Below are 27,029 nucleotides of genomic sequence, written 5' to 3'. Positions count from 1 at the left end.
TTCCACAAACTTGGAGAATTAATAGGGGAGTATAGTATAATTGTTGGATGCCAGGTCAATATATATATAACAATTGTATTTTTACATACTGTAAAAAACAGTGAAATTTTTTAGAAGGTACTATTTATAATAGCATTTTATTAAAAAAAGCAAAAATCTAGGAATAAATCTTATAAAAGATATGGGTCACTTCTACATAAATTGTAAAATATTATTGGAAGCAGAAAAATCTAGATAAAAAGGAATATCATGTTCATGGATTAGAAGATACAGTATTGCAAGGCTGTGAGTTCTCCCAGTTTTATCCACAGAATCAGTGCAATATCAGTCAAAGTTTGTAGAAATTGACAGACCAATTGAAAAAAGTTTTCATTACACTAGCTTTGTAATCAACCTTAACAACCAGTAGGGTAGGTCCCTCTGTTGTATGTTTCTATTTCTTGACCTAGGTAGAGGATGCTTGTGCTGTAATAACTCATGTATAATGGACTTTTCTGTATATGCTGTATTTAAATGTTCTGTTGTAGTACATATACTGTTTTGTTTTGAAATTTTATAGTCATTTTAAAGTTTTATTTATCTAAGTACTCTCTACACCCTACATGGGGCTTGAACTCATGACCCCAAGATCAAGATGTTGCATGCTCTTCCAACTGAGCCAGGCACCCCTGCTATAGTTATTTTAAATTGGCATCTAACTACTTCCTAAAATCAGGAAGTGTTCATTTAGATAACATTCATTTTTGTGAGGCTTTTTCAAACTAAGACTGAGAACAAACGGGTTTTCTTATATATTCTCAAAAAACTGAATTTTTTCATAAAGTCATCACTGTAGTAATTCATTTTAGTTCACTTCAAAAAGCTTGAACATTTACTTAGTGCAAAAAAAAACACTCTGAAATACTATGTGAATTACCAAAAAAAAGGAATTCATTATATAGAACAGAAGATATATATTACATAAATACATATACTGTAGGACATTATGGCAAATATAAATACTCTCATAGTGATATTCATAAATTGTTATAAGACCTCCTAAAATGGGGAGGAATTCTCTTGGAGAAAGAATAGGAAAAGTTCACGAAGATGGGTTTATTGAGGGATAGGCAGTCAGATATGAAAGTAGGAAATCTTGGAAATGGAAAGAAGACCCATGTGTGAAAATACATTGGTGCCAGATTGTGGAAAGCTTTAAATGTCACTGGAGTTTATGTTTTATGTGTCACAAAGAGTTTTCCAAACAAGTTTTAACATGTGGTTTAGGAACATAACTCTGAAAGCATTGTGGAGGATAGATTTGGTGGGGAAGCAACTGACCAGTTAGAAGGCAATTGTCCAGGTGAGAGGTAGTAATTACCTGATCTAAAGCAGAGACAGTAGGAAGGGTATGACTATTGATGAAAAATGACCTAATCTGTCTATAGCTTTTTCTTATTTTGCATAATAGTTTTATATTGAACACCACTACAGCCTCTGTTTTATTTCCCCAGCAAATAAAACTATATCTACTCTCTGCTTTATAAATAACATTGTAATATGCTCTTTGCATTGAATTTAGATAAACACCAGGCATAATGATTTAAAATGTGATTTTTGTTTTTTTTATTTAGTGTTTATGAGCATGCTTATGGTCTCTGGTATATCTATAGTAAGATATGTTATTTTTTTATATAAGAAAAGAATCCTTACTAAATAACAAAATAGAAATTAAATAGCATTTGTAAACTGCTCTCTGCCTATTTTATTTCTTAGGCATTTTTTTGTTCCTTTGTGTGATGTCTATCTCATGAGCAAATTTTGCCTGGAAAGTAGTGCAGGTTACTGATTTCATTCATTTACTTTACTCATGTTTTTTAATAAGTAGATCAGATGTAAAAAGCCTTCTGTGGCTGGCAGATTTTTCTCAGATTGCGCCTTCTAAGCACTCTTCTCTTGGATATTAATTTCCAGAAATCCATTAACAAATCTCTTTTAGTCTTAAGCATGTAGCAGATTTCCTTTCAGAAGATTTAGAACATGAATGATCCAGGAATGCTTATTTATTAGTGGAAATTATACCCAGAGTAAAAACAACTTAATGAAGGGAATGTTGCTGATGTTAATAACCTCTTATTTCCACCTTAAATGGTCTGATCAGGGCCAGACATCTCATTGGTCAGCACTTTTTCTGTAAAGAGCCATATAGTAAATATCTTAGGCCATGCAGTTTCTCTTGCAACTCCTCAGATCTGTCATTACAATGAGAAAGGATCAAAGGACAATATGTAAAGGAACGTGAACTTTATTCACAGAAACACGTTGATCTTCAAGCTGTAGTTTGCCTTGCTCTAACTCACAAGGTGACAGTAGTTCATTAGAAGAAGCATATTGAGTTTGGGAGCCTTAGTGAGCTAGCCATCTTCTAAGGATTTTTATAAGACATATGCATTTGACTCATCCATTTGCCAAAAATATTATCATTTCTCTCTTCCAGTCATAATATTAGACTTAACGTGATGGTTTATAAGAGAATATAGTTGTGTGAGTGCTTGAGTGGTCTAGAAAACCATCGAGGGAAAAAGAATGCATTTTGCATGAAAAGGAAAATGGGGGAATTGCCTCCAAATGAGTTGCCTGATGACAGTAAGATTTAATTCTAATTTCATGTAGTAATTGTTAATGTGTGCAGCTATTAAATACTGGTTTTTACAACATTGCGTTCATTATGAGAAGTAAGTAATTTATGGATTAAGTTTAGAGTGTTAAAAACAGTTGGGAGAAGTGATGGGTTATTTCAGTAGCCACCTTAGAATTACTTCCTGTTACTAGAAAAATATGATTCATAATTCTGTAAACAACCGGGCTAACAAAAACAGGAACTTTGGTACTTGATGAGAAATATATCTCAGGCATGCTCCTTAACACACATATATTATTATTCACCAAGTTATAAGGCAAGCAGATGATTAAAGAGCCATCTGTATACTGTATGTGCCATTTATGATTTATAAAGTTTATTTTTCTTAATAATAACAAAGAGAATGAGTCCTTAGACAGGAATTTACAAGTCTCAAATATGTGAACAGTTCTGACACTTGGTGGAGCAGTTTCCTGGACAAAGCCTTAAGAAGCCCTAGATTCCTTTCAAAAAACCCCACTCTTAGAAAAAGAAGTCTAATGAGAACAAGAACTATCAACAATAATGGTAAAAGGCACCCAAATATTGAGCTATAAATAGAAGGCTGAATATACGTTACAGATAACTTTTCCCTTTGGCATATACATTTTAACCATTGAATTCCTGGATGTGAGGGATAGTCACGTGTTGAAAGTGTTAGAGTTGCCCTGTCTAGATGCAGTTGGTATATAGAAAAGCTTTGGAACAGTTCAATTACATTGTAGAATATATTAGGTTTTATTAAAAGCTATAACATCAAGGCATTGTCATCTGAATAGTATTAATGAGTCATTTGTTTAATAGGACCATTGTAATAGAAAAAAAAATTTTCTCTCTGTTATAAAATAAAAAAAGTTAGTTGTGAGATATTTGCCTTTGTGTAAAATTCAGAGGCCTGTTTCTGCTTTAAAGTTTAGGATTATTTCATTACAAAAGTATGTGGTAATGATTGTATATTTAAAAATATGACATCTTGATTGCTGTTGAATGTTTATAGAACCCTTCTGTATCCCCCCCCCCCCCGTCTTTTCCTTTAATGAACAAGTGCTTTGTAGTATGTATATAGTACTTTATAGTATGCTACTAAAAAGCTGTGTTTTCCTTAGGTGTAGACATTTCTTATACTTTTTGACTGTTGGCTCTTTAATGCCTAAAGTAAATGTTACTTGGAAAACTGTATGGATATGGATTGAAATGAAATAGTGAAGTAGGTTCAGTAAGAGAAATATTGTAATGGTTTAATGCTATGAGGTAGGAGAATTCTTTTAAAAAATTGTTAGCCAACCTCTTTTTTCCCTGCTTGACTCTGATTAATGCCTCATTGCTCACCTGTCTATCCCTGTATAAGGCAAAAATGAGGGAAGGCATTGGCAAAAGTAGGATTCTGGTGTAACTGGATAATGCTCTGTATAGGTATAATGACTCTGGCTCTAAGTATGCAGTGATTCAGGACTCTGGCGGGAAGACCAAACAGGCCCTTCTTAGAAAAGGTCTGTTTGCGCTTTTTTTGATGAAGGCATGATCAGCTCTTCTCCCTGCCTTTCCCCAAAGAGTGACTCATGCATTAACTCTTGTGAGTATCACCACATCAAAAGAAGAAACCAAGGTCTCCAGGACATAGGGCCAGGTTTTCACAAAACAAAAGGGGTATGCATAGACTGGATAACTTCCTGCCCTTAAATCACTGTTTTCTAATGTGTGCTTTAATGAAAGATAAGGAGATTCAGGTTAGCTGAAATCTGTCCTATTGGGTATATATTTTAAATAATTTATAATAGCCTTTTTTAAAGTTCTCTATAAATATGTGGTTCTCTTCTCCTGAACACTTAAATCAACTTTATGATCACAAGTTGCTTAGGTTTAGAGAAGATAAGTAAAACATGTCTAGGGGCGCCTGGCTGGCTCAGTCAGTGGAGCATGGGACTGTTGATCTCAGGGTGGTGATTCAGGCCCCAGGTTGGGTATAGAGATTACTTAAAAATAAAATCTTTAGGGGCGCCTGGGTGGCTCAGTCGGTTGAGTGTCCGACTTCGGCTCAGATCATGATCTCGCTGTTCATGGGTTCGAGCCCCGCGTCAGGCTCTGGTGCTGGCAGCTCAGAGCCTGGAGCCTGCTTCAGATTCTGTGTCCCCCTTTCTCTCTTCCCCACCCCTAGTTGTGCTGTGTCTTTCAAAAATGAATAAACATTAAAAAAATTTTTAAAAATAAATATAAATACAATCTTTAAAAAAGGAAACATGGGGGGCGCCTGGGTGGCTCAGTCGGTTAGGCGTCCGACTTCAGCTCAGGTCACGATCTCGCGGTCCGTGAGTTCGAGCCCCGCGTCGGGCTCTGGGCTGATGGCTCAGAGCCTGGAGCCTGCTTCCGATTCTGTGTCTCCCTCTCTCTCTGCCCCTCCCCAGTTCGTGCTCTATCTCTCTCTGTCCCAAAAATAAATAAAACGTTAAAAAAAAAAAAAAAAAAAAAAAAAAAAAAGGAAACATGGATTAATTCAATATAATAAAAATGACTTCAATAGTGTGTCCTTATAACTTGGGAGCATGCACTATAGAATTTATTACACATTTTTGTTTTGGTTAGCAGTTTTATACTTACCATAACACTTTTACTATAGAATCTCATAAAGGGATGCCTGGGTGGCTCAGTAGGTTAAGTGTCTGGCTCTTGATTTCAGCTCAAGTCATGATCTTACAGTTCATGAGATTGAGCTCCATGTCCAGCTTTGCGCTGTGCAGAGCCTGCTTGGGATTCTCTCTTTCACTGTCTCTCTGCCCCTCCCCTGCTCATTCTCTCTTCTCTCTCAAAATAAATAAACATGAAAAAAATAAAAAATAAAAGAATCTCTTACATTCTTGCCCTGTTACTTAGGTCATGCAGGCATTGTTATAATTATTATTACTAGGATTTTCATCAAATAAATGTGAGATGGAAGTCCGATTATATCTAATAAGTTACTAACAGATTCAGAAAACAAATGCACATTAATGCTCAAATTACTGCTTTTTGACATTATATTTACTGCATTTTATATAGTGTGACCAGAGGCTTATTTTGTAAACTTGGGACCTTTCTCACAACAATAATATGAACACTAGTTAAACTTCTCAGTGCCTATTTGCAATCAATAGTTTTATGCTTTAGCCTTCTAGAATGATTTGCTGTAAACCATAACCTTAGGTAAATTGTTTTCTGACTATGATGAGAAAAGCAATGATTAAAAGAATTTGAGAAGTAGAATTCCTGTTTGCAAAAGCATTTTAAAGTCCCTTAAAAGTCAGACTTAAAGAAAACAAAGGTTTTGCAAGTTGTACAGACAACCATTTGTCATCTCCTTTCATTTATTTATCACCCAGATATTCCTAATGAATCACATTCCAACCTAACCACTGACTCCTTTTGTTCCTTAGTGAAGGAGTGTGGCAAACAAATGTTTTCCCAGTGAATCAGCACAGGATTCTTGATTTTATTACCTTTGCCCTAAACTTTCCAGACAAAACTAATTGGAAATTTTGCCTTTGGGATCTCACTTGACTTCTGTGTACGGATGATGGATTAGGCTATGAATTGACATTACAGATGTTGTGCAAACAATTCTATTCATTAGGAATGTTTTATCAGTTCTAAGGGAGCTGCCTAAGGTGGATGAATGTCTGTCTGTCTGTCTGCTTATCTTCCTTGTAAAAACTCATATATACACATACTTATATGCTATCAATTAATGTGATATCATATTCTTCATCTGGGTTGATAAAGAGGTTTGGCTAAATAGACTTACCATTTATGACCATTTTAGGTTTTTGTTTTTAAGAAAATGTATTTGCAAAAACGGGCCCCTAAATAAATCCAACAGTAAAGTTCCAAAGCAGAAAACTTTAAACAGAAGTGTTTTTTTTTTTTTTTTTTTAATGTGTATCTTTGAGAGAGAGAGACAGAGCATGAGCCAGGGAGGGGCAGAGGAAGAGGGGAGACACAGAATCCGAAGCAGGCTCCAGGCTCTGAGCTGTCAGCACAGAGCCTGATGCGAGGCTCAAGTCTCAAACCTTGAGATCATGACCTGAGCTGAAGTCAGATGCTCAACCGACTGAACCACCCAGGTGCCCCAAAACTTTTTTTTTTTTTGTAATGAAGCAGCAATGCATATATAAGTCTGTCATTTTACTAATATAATTTTTTTCAGAGATTAATGTACGAATATCCCACTCCTTCCTTACAAAGATCCTACTTTGTGTTTGTGGTACCAAGTCTTCTTTCTCAGAGCTTATATAGGTACATTATTATATTCACTACCATTTTATGGGTTTTTTTCTGTTGTATAATTTCAGGTATGATAATTTTATCTGTTTAGGACAATTTTTTTAAATTCTAAATTTGTCTTAGAACTTTTGGTATATTAATTCCTGAAGTTAGAGTACAAATTGATCTCATAGAATTGTCTCTGTTAAATTTTTTCAACCAATCACTAAAACTTCACCTTTTATACTGCTCATGAAAGAATTTAAATTGTAGAAATGTAACTTCTAAAATTTATCTTAAAAAATATTTTAAAAGTTAAAACACTTCTTCCACAAATACGCATATCTCCTCTCATAAGAAATTTTACCCCCAAATTAACTATAATTTTGCTCTCACTCAGACATACTAGTCCTTGGCTAAACACTACATCGTTCATCCTGGGCAAGGCAAAATTATTCCATGATCAAAACTTTGGAAAATATAATGTAATACATCTCATGAGACTAGATATATGAGGCTTTGAACTGAAGTAAAACCAGATGTCTGATATGTTAAAAATAGCTGAACTATCTTATTGCCACAGCTTCACCTAGAATAAGTATACTAGATTATCCAAAAGAAAGAAAGAAAAGAAAAAGACCTAAAACCTGCCACTTTAATGAGAGTATAACTTTTCATCACAGTCATAAAATTTAACTTCTTTATCATTAACGGGAACTTCCATTGGCAGTAATTAGGAACTCTCAGGGGTTATGAGTACAGTTAGTGAATGTTACTTGTGACTTGATCTCTAGGGAATTTATAGAGCTTCCTGTGCTGGGGAATAACAGTCTGGGCTAGATATAACTGTTTGGCTTTCCTTTGATTACGACCACATAGGTTAAAAGATACTGACCTTAACTGGAGAAATTAGCCTTCAGGACCTTCATTTGCCACTTTTCCTTGAGTAGTGCTCCTTGTGTTGATCTTTTACATTGCTGCATGGCACGTGCTTTTAAATACACTGAGACTTGTTTTATACCAGATCATATGGTCTATATTGATGAATGTTCCATGTGTTCTTGAAAAGAATATGGATTTGGCTGTTGTTGGGTGGAGTGTCCCATATTGTTCAGGTCTTCTGTATCCATACTGGTTGTCAATTTAATTGTTCTGTCAACTCATAAGAGAAGGTTGTTGAAATTTTCAGCTGTAATTGTGGATATTTATTTGTCCTTTCAGTTCTGTCAGTTTTTGCTTTATGTATTTTACACTGTAGTTAAATGCCTACATATTTAGCATTGATGTGTCTTTTCTAGAATTAGCGCTTTTATCATTTTGAAATGTCCTTATTCATCTTTAGTAATACTCCCTATAGTCAATCCTACTTTATCTGATATTAATATAGCCACTCCATATTTTTTATGATTATTTCAAAATGGGTTATATGTTTTTATCCCTTTAATTTTACTTTTGGGTCTTGATGTTTAAAATGGACTTCCTGGGGGGTACCTGGGTGGCTCAGTTGGTTAAGCGTCTGACTTCGGCTGAGGTCATGATCTCACAGTTCATGGGCTTGAGCCCCGTGTCGGGCTCTGTTGACAGCTCAGAGCCTGGAGCCTGCTTCAGATTCTGTGTCTCCTTCTCTGTCCCTCCCCTGCTCGCACGCTCTCTTTCTTTCAAAAATAAATGAACGTTAAAAAAATTTTTTTTTTAAATTTTTTTTTTAACGTTTCTTTATTTTTGAGACAGAGAGAGACAGAGTATGAACGGGGGAGGGTCAGAGAGAGGGAGACACAGAATCTGAAACAGGCTTCAGGCTCTGAGCTGTCAGCACAGAGCCCGACATGGGGCTCGAACTCACGGATCGCGAGATCATGACCTGAGCTGAAGTCGGCCGCTTGAACCGACTGAGCCACCCAGGCGCCCCCCCAAAAATTTTTTTTTAATTTTTGTAAAAAAATAAAATAAAATGGGCTTCTTGGAGCACCTGGGTGGCTCAGTTGGGTAAGTGTCTAACTCTTGATTTTGGCTCAAGTCATGATCTGACGGTTTATGGGATCGAGCCCTGCATCAGGCTCTGCACTGACAGCACAGTACCTGCCTGGGAGTCTTTCTCTCCCTCTCGCTCTGCTCTTCCCCTGCTCATGCATGCTCTCTCAAAAATAAATAAAAATAAACTTCAAAGAAAAATAAAATGGGATTCTTATAGATGGCATGTCTTTAATCCAGTCTGACGCTCTCTGTCTTTTCATTTGTATGTTTGGTCAATTTATAATTAATGTAGTTATCAGTGTGGTTGGATTTAAGTGTACCCTCAAGCTGTTTGTCCCACCTATTTTTTATTTTGTCCCACCTATTTTGTGTTCTTTTCCTATCTTTTTTTGGATGGAACATTTTAAAAATATATATATAATTTAACTGCTCTGCAATGGTATATTCCATTTTTCTCCCTCCCATAATGTATGCTGTTGTTGTCATATATTTTACTTCTATATGTGCTATAGTTTTTACTTCAGACAACTAGTTATTTTTGAAAAGATTTTTAATGAGGAGGAAAGATCTTTTATATTTGTAGTACTCTTTATTACTTTGTATACATTAAGATTTCATCTGGTATCACTTTTCTTCTATCTAAGAACTTCCTTTAATATTTGTTATAGTCCAGATCTGGTACAACAGATTTTTTTGGCTTTGGTTTATCTGAAAATATTTTTATGTTATTTTTATTTTGGAATATATTTTCCCTGGATTCTAGATTTTTTTTTTTCTTTCAGCTCTTCAGAGAAGTAATTCCATTGTCTTTGGATTGCATTATTCTGATGAGAAGTATTATCTATATTTCCCCGTAGATAATTTATCTTTACCCCTCCAGTTGCTTTTGATATTTTTTTCATTATTGAGTTAATAGCAATTTGATTAGATTATGATTGTGCTGATTTTCAGTGATTTAAGTGTTTTCTCTGTATTTGTCCTGAGGTTTGTTGAATTTCTTAGATCTGTGAGTTGATGGATTGATATTTTTCATCAAACCTTAAATACTTGGCTACTATTTCTTCAAGTATTTTTCTGCACACACTCCTTCCCACCAACACACACCTTCTCCTCTCTTTCTGGGATTCCAATTACATGTATACTAGACTAGTTGGTATTATTCCACAGGTCACTGTGGTTTATTTCTTTCATAGTTTTTACCCTCTGTATCCTTTAGTTTGGATGCTTTCTATAGCCCTGACTTCAAGTTCTCTAATATTTTCTTCTGTGGTGTCTGTCTAATCTGTTGACAATCTAGCCAATGAATTTTTCCATTCAGATATTATCTTCAGCTCTACAAGTTCCATTTTTTATACTTTCCATTTCTTTCCTCATGTTTGTGTTTTCCTTTTTTTTTTTTTTTTAAGTTTATTATTTTGAGGGAGACAGAGACAGTGTATGTGAGGGAGGGGCAGAGGGAGAGAGAGAATCTCAGGCAGGCTTTGCACTGTCAGTGCAGAGCCCTACATGGGGCTCCAACCCACAAAACTGTGGGATTATGACCTGAGCCAAAACCAGCCTTAACCAGCTGAGCCACCCCTATGTTTTCCAGGTATCAGCAAACTTTTTTTGCAAAGGATCACATAATAAATATTTTAGATTTTGTGGAACTGTAGAGTCTTTCAGAGTTATTCACTTTTGCTCTTGTAGCACAGAATTAGCCAGAGACGATATGTAAGTGAATGGACATGGCTATATTCTTTGAAACTTTCTTTATAAAACTAGCGTGGGCCAAATTTGGTCTGTAATTTGAAGTTTGCCAACTGCTGCTTAAATCCTTAAACTTACTTATATTTACTGTTTTTAGGTTCTTGTCTCCTATTTCCATTATCTCTGACATTTCTGTTTCTGTTGACTAATGTTTCTTCTGGGTCATATTTTCGTTCTTCACAGATCTAGTTGTTTCTTATTAGATGCTGGACATGTAGTATTAAAATTGTTTATTGTATGGATTTGTTGTCTTTCTTTGCAGAACATCAGTTTTCTGTTTTGGTGGGCAGTCAAGTTACCTGTCATCAACTTGATCTGTTTAAGGTTTTTAAAAAAAAAAACAACATTTTATGGCCTATCTGGAGTAACTGTTACTCTAGGCTCCTTTTAGGGTCTTCCCTGAATGCCGAGTCTCTGCACTCTAGCTGGTTGAACTGCAGGTGTTTCCTAGTCCTTGTGAACTCTAGGAATTGTTTATCTTACAACTGGTGTAAGTTGTTTTCCCACCACTTGTTCTTTGCCTAGCCTAATGGAATCTCACCCTAGCCTGCAATGCAGCTTTGTATATCAAAGTCTCAAGAGGACCCTGTGCATGTTTCTAGAGTTCTTTCTCTTTATTATCATTCTGTCCCACAGATTTCAACTACTCAGGCTCCCTGAACTCAGATTTACTTCTCAACTCAGCAAGACCACCATGCTGTTTTTTAAAAATTTTATTATTTTTAGTAATTTCTACACCCAACGTGGGGCTCAAATTCACAACCCTGAGTTACACGCTCTTCAGACTGAGCCAGCCAGGCACCCCAAGACCACCATGCTTTGCTTGGGCTCTTTCTCTTTGGATTTTGCTATAGACATGGAATGTGTCTACAAATGAAAAGCCAGAGCCATCATAGGAAACGTTTCCTCATTTGTATTCCTTCTATCAGCAGTCAGAAATCATAGACTGCCTATGGTACAATGCCTGAAAAGAATTGTTCCATGTGTTTTGTCCAGTCTTTTAGTTTACTGTAGGTGTAAAAGTCCGTACCACTTCATGATCTGAGACAGAAAACCCCCAACCAAAGGCCAGGATCTCTAATCCATACATATCAATATCTAAATGCTCTCAGGACAGCTGTAACCTCCTGCTCAATACATTGTTGGGTTTTATATGTTTCATGGTGGTTCTGTCCAGATAGTGTTTTCTGCTTACACTATAGCTGTTTGTCTTTATCCCTTGGTTTTTCATTTAGCATAGTTAAGACATTTAATATATGATATAGTGCAGTAGGACTTGTAGGTTGTAGAAAATAAAAGTTAATTTGAATATGTGTAACCTTTAAAAATATTTAAATCAAAACAATTTTTTAGTCTTGGTGTTTGGATTTTTCATGTAAACTAATATTTATTTCATTCAACTCAATTATATTTAGGAACCATCAGCCTATATTGTTGAAAAGAATTTGTGAAGTTTCCTATAATTAACGTAGTTTAAACTAAAATGTCAAGGTACAGACTAAACGGGCTCTTGAGAATGAACAAAGGACAAGAAGCTGAGTTATTTGTGTCCGTTTTGCTGGGAACCACATCTGCCTCAAAGGCTGAGTAATCATGACTTATTAGTGTGGTTATGGAAAGTATATATCAGTTTAGTTGTGTGAATGAACCGTCCTTTCTTTAGGGAAAAAATTCTCATCAGATTGCTGAAATTTTCCCTTTTTAGAATTACTTAAAATTGAAACTATGAATAAGTCTTTTATCTTGTTGGATAATGTGTTTGATCTGTTGAAGTACATATTTTATATTTCTAGAATAGAAATGTAGGTTTTTCTTTCCTGTACATCCCAGAAATATTATTATTTAGTATCCAGGGCAGTTTAATTTTGTTCACTTAGAGTTCGTTTCTAGAGTTGAGAAGTAGACTGTACTGTATATTATAGGGACAGTTTGTGGGGTATCATGGGCAAACTCTTGAATTTCTTCTATTTTACTTACTGGTATCACATTTTTCTTTTGCGTTTCATACATTATAGGTTGAAGTTACAACGTTTTTTGTTTGTTTTTTTAATTACATCTGATACTTAGCTATATGTGTAGAGTAAGAAATTTTTCACTAATTATTCAATTATTCTGAATTCCACAAACTTTAAACTTTTTTTTTAAGAATCACAAAATAATTCTTTTTCCCCTCAACTGTGAAATCTTTTATGCATATAATATTCAAAGAAGCAATTGTGGATTTCATGGTTAATAACTTTGAAGGAAAATGTGACTACTCAAAAGCATTTACGTAATTATTCTTTTAATGTAAATATTACTCTTTATGAATTTCTGTGAATTAAAACTCAAGAGAAAGATGAAGAGGCTAAAAATTCACATAGATTTTTTTGGTCCAGAAAAAAACTAATAATTGATTCAGTGCTACATGCAGAACTACATTTTTTAGATTTTCTTTGAACACATAACGCCAGTTGCATATAGGGAGAAATGTAGCTTAGATTTATGAATATATTTTTCGTATTAACTTACAACAAAAAGTTTTGTTTTAAATCACCTTTTATCTTAATAGCAATAGTTCCTTAATGTTTTATTTTCATTGTTGCATCTGTGCACTTTTGTCTTTGAACCACTAATTTTTTTACCTTATGATTTAAAAAGGCTCTCAGGGCCTCTGGGTGGCTCAATCGGTTAAGCGTCGGACTTTTGATATAGGCTCAGGTCGTGATCTCATGGTGGTAAGATCAAGCCCCACGTTGGGCCCTGCACTGAACATGGAGCCTGCTTAGGAGTCTCTTTCTCCTTCTCCCTCTGCTTCTCCCCCCCACCACCTGACTCTCTCTCTCTCTCTTTCTCACTCTCAAAACAAGTAAACTTTAAGAAAAGAAATTTAAAAAAAAACCTCTTGTATACCGAGACCACTTACTGTATGTGTGTATGTGTATAGAGCTAGAGAGGATAAAATTATATATATATTTTAATATATTAATGCATACAATTTAATATTATATTATCTAAAACATAATATTGTATAACAAAAATTTTTACTATATTTTTATTTGCTATTCTACAAAATTTTATTCTACAAATACAGTATTTTTCTTCATAATAACTAATGGCTAGTACATTTTGAGGGTTTATTCTAAGCTGGGTACTTTATATAAGTTGACTGATTTAAATTTTATGGTATCCCCAGAATGTAGGTTCTGAAGGTATTTGATTATTTCCATTTTATAGATTAGGAGAGCAAGACTCAGAAGGTAAGTTACAGAGTCCAGAACCTGAACCAGAACATGTGGCTCTAGAAGTTATGCTTATAGCCACTAGGTCTACAGTATGCTTTAAAGTAAATATTTACAGCTTGTATGTTAAAGAAACGTGTTAAGGATGTCCAGTGTTTAGCTCTGATACCTCATGAGAACTTTGGAAATTATTGTTAGATTTTAATTCACATATTTGATTATATTTGGAGTTTTTTATTTTGGAGCTGAATAAAACTATGAGTCTTAATTTTTTTCTTTGCAGAAGAGTAAACTGAGGCCCAGAAAAAAAGTTAAGTGACTTTGTCTAAGGTTGTTTAATTCCTGGGGCGCCTGAGTGGTTCAGTCGGTTAAGCATCTGGCTCTTGGTTTTGGCTCAGGTCATGATCTCATGATTTGTGGGTTCGAGCCCCACTCTGCTAACACAGAGCCTGCTTGGGATTCTCTCTCTGTCTCTGTCTCTCTCAAAATAAAATAAACGTTAAAAAAAAAAAAAAGGTTTCATTCCTGACCCTTAATTTACTGTTATCCCAGTGGTTCCTAAACCTAGCCTATTAGAGAACCTAACTTATTTGAAATTCTAAATAAACTCATTTAAAACATACAGGTTCCTATCCCCACCTATTGAATAAATCTATTTTAGGGAACCCAGGAATTTGTATATTTAACAAATTCCCTAGTTGGTTCTTATACAGACCCCTCACCTTGGCATGCATGTGCACTTGGGAACCATTGTGTTTATTAAGCCTTTATCACACATCTAATATTAATCCATTTTAACCTATGTGATTATTATTAATTTGTAATATTTTAATTTATTGTTTTTTATATTTATTTTTTGGGAGAGCACAAGCAGGGGAGGGGCAGAGAAAGGGGGACAGAGTATCTGAAGCGGGCTCTGCACTGACAGGCGGACAGCAGTGAGCCCAATGTGGGCCTCAGACTTACAAACTGCAAGATCATGACCTTAGCCGAAGTTGGATGCTCAACCGACTGAGCCACCCAGGTGCCCTTAATTTTTAATATTTTAAAATAAAGGTACAAAGCAACACAAAATCTTCCATAGAAAATACTGCTTTAAAAGAAAAACTTACTGATATTTGTTCCACAGTTTTATTTTGTTTTAGGACCTCTTATCTTTGGGAAAGATAAGTGAGGTAGTTACTTCACCAACTGTTTTTAAGTAAGGACAGAAAAGTGGTATTCTCGAATCATGCCTAAAGGGATAGGGCACAGGAATTTTTTATCAAAGGGTATAACATTCTTACAAATGAGAATATAGATGAATAAAATCAAATAAAGCCAGAAATCATATGGTGTTGGAGAAGGAGATTGACTATAAAAAGACACCAGGGAACTTTTTGTAGTGATGGAAATGTTCTATATCTTGGTTGGTTGTACTTATACAGTTCAATATATTTGTCAAAACTCAATGAACTATATACCTATATACTATTATATGTAAATTATACTTCAATAAATCTGAATTAAAAAAACAAGCTGGGAAGAGATTAAGGATTAGTTTTTCAAATTACCAACTGCAACTTGAAATAGGTAGTTAGATTCTTATTCTCTAGAAGCTAAGATTTTTCTATTTATGTATAGTAATTAAGGTACTGTTAAAATGACATGTGTATTGATTGGTAATTCCTTTTTCATTAATATTTCTCATCAGAGGTTTCTCATATTTGTTTCATAGGGTCCACATATAGCTTCAGTTACATTAGCTGCTTATGAATGCAATTCAGTTAATTTCCCTGAACCACCTTATCCTGATCAAATTATTTGTCCAGATGAAGAGAGCATTGAAGGAACCATTTCTTTGTGGAGCATCATCTCAAAAGTTAGGATTGAGGCCTGCATGTGGGTAAGATGTCCATTTTCATATTTGTCTAAAATTAACCTCACTATTTTGATACTTTGTTGTACCTCATTGAAAATTTAATCCAAATGTATATCCACATAGCAAGTCAATAAACAATTAATTCATGAAGTCACCAGTTATCTGCTTCCAAGTAAGAGAAACCCTTTAGAGCTTCCCCATTCATGAATGACATTCAGAGTAAGGCATGAAGCCATAGGTACAACAAAGCAGTGGATGCCATGTAGACAGCAAGAGGAGAAATGGAGGATAGATGATACAACTATACTACTTTGCAAAATTTTACCAATGTGAAATATTTGATAAACACATAGCAAGTGGTTGTATTTTCAGTCCCAGATTGGTAAATGTTGTATGTCTCTCTCCTAGATTCAGATACTCTGTGTTTATTCTTAGAGGGCTTATTTCATTTTCTGAGTTGTTAGTAATACTGAAGTAAGGTCAGATATTTTTTTAATAGACCAAGCTTTACTGTAGTGAGGGTATCAGACTATATGGTTGTGTATGGTGATCTTGCTTTCAGTTGTACCAATTATTCTTTTTATGGTTTGCTTAAGTGTATTTTGGGAAGCTTTTGTACTATATATCCAGTGACAGATTATTTTAATCCATACAAAGTATTCTTTTTTTTTCTATATGCCTATATTCATTCAAATGTGTATCATTGAGGAATAGTTCATTTGCTAAAGACTTTCTGTTACTCTTTGAACATTTTTTGTCATTTGGATTCATTAAGTTATAGGTTCTCTGTAACTTTTTTCCCCTAACAGTGTCTTATAAAATAAAACATATGGAACAGATCAGTTAAAAATCTTGACTGAAATGAACATGAATGCCATACCCATGGAAGAGGGAAAGTTTTCAAATACACTTATTTAAAGGTTAACAACTATATTGTCTGTGTGTGTGTGTTTCATACGATAGTCTTCGTTTTTAATATAACTTATTTGTCAGTTATATTATAGCCTAGTATGTTGTGTTTTAAAAGAATTGTAAGGGAAATGCCATATTTTGAATTTGTTGAATATGAAAGGCAGGAAAAATTGTCGTATTTCCTGTTACTCTTTTATAAGCACTGGAAACAAAATTCATTGTACTAGTTGCATATGTTTTATAAATTTGACCACATTAGTCTTTTGATGAAAAATTATTATTAAAATAACAGAAGATACTTGGAACGTGCTAGAAAGAGACCATGTATATGGATTCGGTTTTCTGTTTTGCTTTAGTTCCTTCACAAATGATTTACATGGCTGGATTAACACTAATGCCAACAAAGAAAAACTTCCATCGCAGCTGGCAGTGATAACTGCCTCCTCCAACTCCCATAGTTCATATTGTTTGAAGTGTTCATTTGGCCTAGCTCCATGCATGCCTTAAATTAGTTAACTAGACTAGTGTAGTGGCTTACTTTCCCAAATAAATTTTAAGCTCCTAAAAAATATAAACTGTACCTTAAATTTATTACCCTCACAGCAGTCAGTATAAGGTTTTGCACATAGTACAAGAATGTTGATTAATCCTAGTTAATTGGCTGAGTGCTCTTCATATTTCCTTTTTTGAAATTGTCTTTTGTCACATATAAAGTGGAGCGCATATCAAGTTACATTTAAATTGGTTCCTATTGTTCTCAATATTTATATGGATAGTCCTTTCAACAAAAGGTGCTGGGAAAACCATATACACATTCAGAATAATGGATTTGGACCCTTACCTTCTGTAAAAATTAACTCAAAATGCATCAGGGACTTAAGCTTACGAACTAAAACTGTACAACTCTTAGAGGAAGATGTAGAGACAATCTGCATGGTGTTGGATTTGGCAATGGTTTCTTAAATATGACACCCCAAAAACATAGACAACAAGAAAAAGTAATAGGTAAGTTGAACTTCACTAAAATAAAAACCTCTTTTATGTCAAAAAAAAAAAAAAAAAAAAAACATTATCAAGAGAGTGAAAAGATAACCCACAGAATGCAAGGGGATGTTCACAAATCATATATCTGATAAAGGTTTAATATCCAGAATGTTTGAAGAACTTCTACAACTTAACAACCCAATTTTAAAAATGGGCAAAGGACTTGAATAGACTTTTCTCCAAAGAAGATACACTAATGGCCAATAAGTACAAAGATTCTCAGCATCATTTAGTCATTGGGGAAGTGCAAATTCAAACCACAAGGAAATACCCCTTTGCTATTATTTTTTAAAAAAGAAAACAAGTATCAGGATATGGAGAAATTGGAACTCTTGTAGACTGTTGGGAATGTAAAGTAATTTAGCTGCTAGGGAAAAGAGTTTGGTGGATTCTCAAAAACCTAAATTTAGAATTACCATATGACCCTCCTCTAATTCCACTCCTACATAAATACCCACAAGAACTGAAAACTGGGACTCAGGTATAAGTTCAGATACTTGTACTTCATTCCTCAGTAATATTATCCACATTTTCTTTTTTTTTTTTTTTTTTTAATTTTTTAAATGTTTATTTATTTTGAGACAGAGAGCACAGGAGGGGCGGGGCAGGGGGGGAATCCCAAGTAGGCTCCACACTGTCCATGCAGAGCCCAACACTGGCTTACTCTCACCATGAGATTATGAGCTGAGCTGAAATCAAGTACTGGGCGGTTAACTAACTGAGCCACCCAGGCACCCCTCCACATTTTCAGAAAGGTGGAAACAACCCAGTGTCCCGCAACAGATACATGGATAAAATGTAGTATATACGTATAATGGAATATTATTCATCCATAAAAAGGAATGAAGTTCTGAATAGTACTACAGTATTAACCTCAAAAACATTATGTTAAATGAAATAAGCCATTACTAGAAAGACAGATACTATATGATTGCACTTATGTGAATTGTCCAGAAGAGTCAAATTGGGGGCACCTGAGCGGCTCAGTCAGTTAAGTGTTCAACTCTGATTTTGTCTCAGGTCATGATCTCACAGTTGGTGGGATTGAGTCCCATGTTGGGCTCCACTGTGACAATCTAGGCTTGCTTAGGATTCTCTCTTTCCCTCTCAGCCCTACCCCCCCCGCCCCTGCACTCACACACACACTCTTTCTCTCTCTCTCAAAATAAATAAACTTTAAAAAAAGTATAAATAAAAATAAAATAGAAGAGTCAAATTCATAGAGATAAGAAGTACCTTTGAAGTTACCAGCGTTGTGTGGGATGAGAAAGTTAATGCTTAATGGGTGCAGTATTTCCATTTGGGTGATGAAAAATACTGGAAATAGATAGTGATGGTGGTTGCACAACATTGTGAATGCAGTTAATGCCACTTAGTTTTATATTTTAAAATGGTTAAATGGGATACAGTCATAAAATGTCCATACTGCTGAGGTTGAGAAACCTTGATATAGAGTGTGTCAGCCTTGATTTGTAGTTTACCCTTTCATAGATGAGTTTACCCTTTCGTTTGTGTTCACACCCATATGTTTTGTTCTGTTCAAAAGAATGTCTTGCTTGATTAAAAACTCACATCTTGGGGCGCCTGGGTGGCTCAGTCGGTTAAGCGTCCGACTTCAGCTCAGGTCACGATCTCACGGTCTGTGAGTCTGTGAGTTCGAGCCCCGCGTCGGGCTCTGGGCTGATGGCTCAGAGCCTGGAGCCTGCTTCCGATTCTGTGTCTCCCTCTCTCTCTGCCCCTCCCCTGTTCATGCTTTGTCTCTCTCTGTCTCAAAAATAAATAAACGTTAAAAAAAAAAAAACAACTCACATCTTATTTGATGCTTTGGATTCTGTCTCCCTCTCTTTCTACCCCTCTCCCTCTCATTCTCTGTCTCTGTTTCTGTCTCTCTCAAAAATAATAAACATTAAAGAAAACTGAAAAACAAACTCATATCTTATTTGACATTTTTATCCAGTTTGTACTTTGCAAAGTAGTATGTCTTTACAGACGTTGCTATCATTACAAACGTAGTGAATCAGTAAAATAATTAAAATGTGGAGTACATCCAATTATAGGATAAAGACCAGGGTTGGGGGCGCCTGGGTGGCTCAGTCAGTTGAGCGTCCGACTTCAGTTCAGGTCATGATCTCACATTCATGAGTTCGAGCCCCGTGTCGGGCTCTGTGCTGACAGCTCAGAGCCTGGAGCCTGCTTCGGATTCTGGATTCTGTGTCTCCTCCTCTCTCTGCCCCTCCCACGCTCATACTCTGTCTCTCTCTGTCTCTCAATAATAAATAAACGTTAAAAAAAAAAAAAAAAGACCAGGGTTGCTCTTAATTTCAGCTTGTTTATGTAGGTCTTTGGAGCACGCTAAAGTGAATTGGGTTTTTCTGTGTGTTTTTTTTTTAATTTTTTTCTTAATGTTTATTTATTTTTGAGACAGAGACAGAGCATGAAGGGGGGAGGGGCAGAGAGAGAGAGAGAGGGAGACAGAATCTGAAGCAGGCTCCAGGCTCTGAGCTGTTAGCACAGAGCCTGACACGGGGCTCGAACTCATGGACCGTGAGATCATGACCTGAGCGGAAGTAGGACACTTAACCAACTGAGCCACCCAGGTGCCCCATGAATTGTTTGATATTGTTGATCATTAGTTACTTTTTTTCAGTTTGAATCTTTTGATCTTCCATAATTTGTGTCACCAGTGCAAAGCTTCACAAATTTTCATTTCACTCATGAATTCCAATAATAGTTATTATGCATCCAAGCACCAGAGATTCAGAGTGAGCAAAACTGAACAGTCTCATTGGAACTTTACGTTCCAGTGAGGGAAATAATTATCATGGAAAAAATGCATAAATAAATATCATGGAAAAACCGTATAAATATGAAGGAGAAATCTGTATAACACAGACATTTTCCCTAGTTTATGATTCAAGGAAGATTTCCATGAAGAAGCAGTGTTTTGGTTGAGATCTAAGAATAAAGATTTGTAAAGTGGGACAGCAGGGCAGGGGCGAGAGCATGTGTGTTGACTTTTAGATAGAGAGCATCACCTTTTAAGGTCATGTATTTGTTAAGTTCATGGTTAGGGGGTGATTATTGTGGTAAAATATATATAAGGAAAGTTTTACCATTTTAACCGTTTTTAAGTACACAGTTTATTGGCCTTAAGTATATTCACAATGTTGTGTCATCATTGCCAGAACATTTTGTCATCCCAAACAGAAATATGTACCCATTAAAACAATAACTCTAGAGTCTTTTCTATTTTCTTCTTCTTTGATTGTGTCAATTCTAGATACCCCATCTAAATGGAATCATATAATACTTGTTTTTCTATGTCTGGCTTATTTTGCTTGGCATAAGGTTTTCAAGTTTCATCCATGTTGTAGCATGTGTCAGAACTTCATTCCTTCTTACAGCCATTTGAAAACTGACCTCAAGGGAAACTGGAAGCAAATTTTCTCTATGTGCAAAACAGTCTTGAAAATTTTACTAGAATTGGTATAATTGTTTTCTGTAAGAACCCTGCATTTCTCAGTGGTTTCAAGCTTACCCTCCTAACTTCTGCTTTTAACCTCTGATTTATGTTTGTAATTGGAATATGTAATAGAAAAATCATTTTGTTTAAAAAAATTATTAACACATAGATAATACAAAACTACCATAATATCTGAGAATCAGCATATGTAAAATTTTCTGCTCTCCATATTTTTACTATTAAACTTATGATTCCCATCAGTGAAAAGCAAAATACTGATTTGCTTGTGAATCCACTTGACAAAACTTTTTAAAAGCATGAACATTCAGGATTTTCCTCCTCCCCTAATTCTTTGAATATAATTGATACTCCAGGAAGATATTTCCCTCTTGGTTTTGCATATTTTGTGCATGTTAAAATCTTCTCCAATTCAAGAAGCAGGGTCTTCAAGGTAATCAATTGATATGGAGCAGATGGTTTTTAGAAGAGCTTTCTGAATTATTGCTTGACTAAAAACTACTTGTCTCTTTTGCAATAAGGAAACCAGTTATTTCTTCCCCTAATTAAGCCTAGGCTGACAGTTTTTAGTGTTCCACACTTCTGTTTTGGTTTTTTGTTTTGATTTTGCAAGAATTATAAAATTATTTTGTAAGAATCATGAAATTATGGGACTGCAGTACCTAATTTGAGATAACTAAATAAACTTTTGTGTCTAGAATATAATGTGTTTTGGGGGACCTGTCTGGATAACTGTATTTCTTTTTATCTATTTGTGTAAAAAAACAGAATATTGACTCATGATCACCATTCTTGTTTCTTGCTAATGTGGGAAAACATGAGCAGAATCCAACTATAACAATAAATATAGTCAACCAAGTATAATATAGTATGTAGCTCTTGATTTCATTTCAGTCCATTATTACTTCCTTTTTAACTTTAAGGAAACTTGTCATGAGTTTGAATCATATGATTGCTTTCAGAACTATTAAACATTTGAGTTAACAGGTTTTAAGAGAAGTTCATGTTTTGAATAACATGTTGCAATTAACTTCCTACTTTTTGTAATGGGAAAAAAATTTTTTTAAGTACAGAGATTTATATAATTAATTTAATATATTATCACCCAAACTCAGTTAATATTAATCCCTGGCTAATATTGTTTTATCTGATCCCTCCTCTGTAGGCTCTCCACTATCTTGAGGCATATCCTAGATAACATATCACATTTCATCTGTAAATATGTCTTAGGACTTAAAAAAACATTATCACACCTAAGAGAAATTAGGAATAGTCTCTTCAGATCAGCTACCTAGTTAATGTTCAGATTTTTCTGATGGTGTTTCTTTGTTTTTCTTTTCATATTTATTTGTTGTTGAAACTGGGTTGTTTGTCAAATATAATTTCTCACAGTCTTGATTTTACTAATTATATCCCAGTTGGTATAGTTTAAATATGTTTATCTGTTCCCTATGTTTCCTGTGAGTTGATAGTTAGAGAGGCTTGAAAAAAATTTTTTTGTCGAGAATACATGTTATAGTCTTGTGTATTTCTATCACGAGGTACAGTAATGTCTGATTGTCTTTCCTTTTGTGGTATTATCACCATTGTTATACAATTCCATTATTAAGGGTTATAAAATGGGGGTAAACCAATTACATCATTTTTTTTACTTTACTTATTGACTGGAATGTTTTTATAAAGAAAAACTCCTTATCACCAATTTGGTTACCCCAAGATATCTTTCATATAGGTAAGAGAGGATAAGTAATGGATTTTTCCCCTTTATTTACCTGTTTTTTAAATAATAAGTTGGTTCTCTTAACATTCTCGAAAGTTGACTAACATTAACTTTTTTTGTTTAGCAAAATATGATTTGTTTTATTTATATATCCCGTGATGTATATGTCTCTCCTCCCTCTCATCTCTCTCTCTTTATTCTTTAACTAAATATAGCCTGCTTCTTTTGACACTTAAGTATATTCTTTTTCAGAATTCTTGTTTCATATGTGGATAATGCAGTCTCATTCGGAGATTATTGATCCCACACATTGAAATATAACACTGTGAACATGAAATATTTGAATTTGATAATGTTCCTTGGGGATTCTTTTCAAGGCATTTGTTGACAAAGTCATAGTACAGAGCAAATAGACCTAAAATTGCTTCTGAGAATTAGCAAAACTTTTTCATTCACTATGACTCAAGGCAGAGAAGGATGGCTCAAAGTTGAGAATTTTCCTAGAAACCATATACCTTTTACGTTATCATCTATCTTGTATTTAAGCCATTTAAGTCCAAACCAAGTTCCTGATTCTCTTACCTTTGTTTTCATCCTATGTTTTAAGTTGAGTGAAAAAAAAATTCTCTTCAAAAACAAGAATCCACAAAGTGACTGAAACATGAGTCACTCAATGTCCTGAGGAAATAAACATTTTTCCTGTGGTGAAAATTTATCCATCCTAATGTTGAGATTTCAAGGGGCTTCCTGACCACTATTTGTTAAAAGTTTTAACTCTGCACACACAAAAAAATTAAAACAGCACCCTAAATACCAGATTAAATACCTTAAATACCAGATTGAAACAGCATCTTAAATACCAGAAGATTTCCTAGAAAGTTTTATCTAAAACTTGTACTAGTGAATACTCATTACCAAATGATATGAAAAGAGGGAAAAAACTGACAGAAATCACAGAGTATAAGTAGAGATGCTTAGAGAACTAACGTTAATCTAATGTCTGCCATGCACCAGGAATTGTCTAAGAGTTTAGTGTATATTATCTCGCCTGGCTTTGTATTGGTCAGTATTAGGGCCAAGAGTCACACTCATGTTCTCTTGATTAGTATATGCTTTCCTCCCTAATACATGCATCTTAATGTGGTTTTGGCAATGTAGAAAAATATAGATTTAATCTGTTTAGTATTCTTATGTTGAGAACAGAATCTCATGTGAGTATTTTGGTTTTGCACATAGGGTATCGGTACAGCAATTGGAGAGCTGCCTCCATATTTCATGGCCAGGGCAGCTCGCCTCTCAGGTGCTGAACCAGATGATGAAGAGTATCAGGAATTCGAAGAAATGCTGGAACATGCAGAGACTGCACAAGTAAGAACAGTAGAGAAAACAATAGAATACTTTAATTGTCCTTAAAAAAGTTATGGCTAAGGTGAAATTGTTAATAGTTACTTTAAAGAAGAAAACTCCCAGCATAAAAATAAATAATACATTATTTGGGATAGAATATTTAGAAAAGCTGAAATATAAAAGTGATTATAATCTTGATTTTAGAATAGAGAAATACAGAAAGAATCCACAAGACAACTCACTAAGCTGAAACACTTTGCCAGAAACCAGAGTAAGTTGATGTCGCTAATGAAGTTTAGGAGCCGAAACATTCTTTGTCCATTATGTGTTTTTAAGTATTACCAAGCAGACCACTAACTGAATAAGGGGGACAAATAGGTGGGTCAGGCTATGAGTCCAAAGTTTTTAAGAATAATGTCAAAATATTTTGCCATGTTTAGAGGAAATTATTTGGGAACTCTTAAGAAATGGCAGTTACAGGGGTGCCTGGGTGATTCAGTCAGTTAAGCATCTGACTTCGGCTCAGGTCATGATATCATGGTTTGTGGGTTCGAGCCCCGTGTCAGGCTGTGTGCTGACAGCTCAGAGCCTGGAGCCTGCTTTGGATTCTCTCTCTTTCTGTCACTCTCCCGCTCACGCTCTGTCTCTGTCTCTCAAAAATAAACGTTAAAAAAAGAAAGAAGGAAAGGAAAGGAAAGGAAATAGAAAAGAACAATTACAATAAACTTACCCTTTAACAGCTAGAGGGAAGAAAGGCTGAAGCCTTTTTACACCTGAGCATAAGCTGTATATCAACCGATACCTTAATGTTACAAGATAGGTGTTTCATTCTTTGCAGGAAAATTCCTAAGAATATTGTTAACTGAGTCGCTTCTTAGGAATGACAGTAGAAATCAACATAGACCCAAAAAAAAGGGATGTAAAAGAGATTTTTGAAAGATTATCTATAAAATACATCTTCCTTCCTAGATTTGTTCATTAACCTATGAAATGAAGTTGTTTGGAAAATTGTCTTGTTGTGTGTTTGTTAAGTGCATGTGCCCACATAAGTACACACCCATTTTTTTTTATTAACTTAGTAGTCTGTGTTTATATGTAAAATCAGGCTAATTAACATTTTGAAATAAAACTGTTTTTTACAGTCCTTTTTTATAGTAAGAATAAATAGTAATTATGAATATAAACATTTATATTAAAAAGTAATACATATATATGTACATATGATTATTTAGAAAAATAAAAAGTAAGCCACGTTATGATCAAACCATTACTCAAAACTGAAAATATGATTAGAAGTAACACAGGTATGTAAATGTTATCCCCAAATCAACCAATACTGAATCTATAATTTCCTGTGGGTTAATTATATATTACAGAGAGTGGATTAAGTAAAAGCACATATTTAAACACAGAAAATCTAACAAAATTGATTCATAAACATCTTCCTGGATTTCTTGGTTATTCATGTGATCTGGTTTTCATAAGATGATACAAATAAAATCTATGTCTCTCATGAATGAAGACCCATAAGAAAATTATTATATATATTGAATCACTTTTTTAATTCCTTTCCCTACTAACATAATTTTGCTATTCTTGGACTTTCAAGTATATTTCCCATAGTCTTTTTTTTTAATTTAGATCCAAGTTAGTTAACATACAGTATAATAATAATTTCAGGAATAGAATTTGGCGAATCATCGCTTACATAAAACACCCAGTACTCATCCGAACAAGTATCTTCCTTATTGCCCCTCACCCCTTTAGTTAGCCCTTCCCCCCACCCAGCACCCCACCAGCAACCCCCAGTTTGTTCTTTGTGTTTAAGAGTCTCTTCTGGTTTGTCTCCCTCTCTGTTTTTATATTATTTTTGCTTCCCTTCCCTTGTGTTCATCTATTTTGTTTCTTAAATTCCATATATGAGTGAAGTCATATGATATTTGTCTTTCTCTGACTAATTTCGCTTAGCATAATACGTTCTAGTTCCATCCACATTGTTGCAAATGTCAAGATTTCATTCTTTTTGATCACCGAGTAATATTCCAATGTATATGTATATGTATAGAAATATATAGAGATAGATAGATATAGATATAGATATACACCATATCTTCTTTATCCATTCATCAGTCAATGGACATTTGGGCTCTTTCCATACTTTGGCTATTGTCTATAGCACCGCTATAAACATTGAGGTGCCTCTGCTCCTTGAAAACAGCACACCTGTATCCTTTGGATAAATACCTAGTTGTACAATTGCTGTGTTGTGGGGTAGTTGTATTTTTAATTTTTTGAGGAACCTTCATACTGTTTTCCAGAGTCACTGCACCAGTTTGCATTCCCACCAGCAGTGTAAAAGGGTTCCTCTTTCTCCACATCCTCGCTGACATCTGTTGTTGCCTGAGTTGTTAATTTTAGCCATTCTGACAGGTGTGAGGTGATATTTCATTGTGGTTTTGATTTGTATTTCCCTGGTAATGAGTGATGTTGAGCATCTTTTCATGTGTCTGTTAACCATGTGGATGTCTTCTTTGGAAAAGTATGTATTCATGTCTTTTGCCCATTTCTTATCTGGATAGTTTTGTTTTTTGGGTGTTGAGTTTGATAAGTTTTTATAGATTTTGGATACTAACCTTTTATCTGATACGTCATTTGCAAATATCTTCTCCATTCCATCGATTGCCTTTTAGTTTTGCTGATTGTTTCCTTTGCCATGCAGAAGCTTTTTATCTTGATGAGGTCCCAATAGTTCATTTTTGCTTTTATTTCCCTTGCCTCTGGTGACATGTCAAATAAAAAGTTGCTGTAGCCGAGGTCAAAGAAGTTGT

General features: G+C 34.8%; 2 protein-coding genes across 4 annotated transcripts in view; one reads left to right on the top strand and one right to left on the bottom strand.

The window, feature by feature from the left end:
- Window positions 1–7,949, bottom strand: part of PTRH2 (peptidyl-tRNA hydrolase 2) — a 56,816-nt gene extending 48,867 nt beyond the window's left edge. The window contains exon 1 of one of the 2 annotated variants that reach the window (XM_081791240.1): window positions 7,788–7,949. The gene's annotated coding sequence lies outside the window, so the exon portion shown is untranslated. The remainder of the gene's footprint in view (window positions 1–7,787) is intronic. The other variant, XM_060647764.3, reaches the window with a different exon arrangement.
- The window catches only part of VMP1 (vacuole membrane protein 1), a 128,388-nt gene that overhangs the window by 42,305 nt on the left and 59,054 nt on the right, over window positions 1–27,029 (top strand). The window contains exons 6-7 of one of the 2 annotated variants that reach the window (XM_060647754.3): window positions 15,554–15,721; window positions 24,091–24,222. In XM_060647754.3, the coding sequence (XP_060503737.1) occupies window positions 15,554–15,721; window positions 24,091–24,222 (300 nt within the window). The remainder of the gene's footprint in view (window positions 1–15,553; window positions 15,722–24,090; window positions 24,223–27,029) is intronic. The other variant, XM_060647755.3, reaches the window with a different exon arrangement.

The sequence above is a fragment of the Panthera onca genome, chromosome E1 (genome assembly GCF_046562875.1).
Source record: "Panthera onca isolate mPanOnc1 chromosome E1, mPanOnc1 haplotype 2, whole genome shotgun sequence".
NCBI classification, from domain to species: domain Eukaryota; kingdom Metazoa; phylum Chordata; class Mammalia; order Carnivora; family Felidae; genus Panthera; species Panthera onca.
This window is presented reverse-complemented; position numbering and strand designations above follow the sequence as displayed.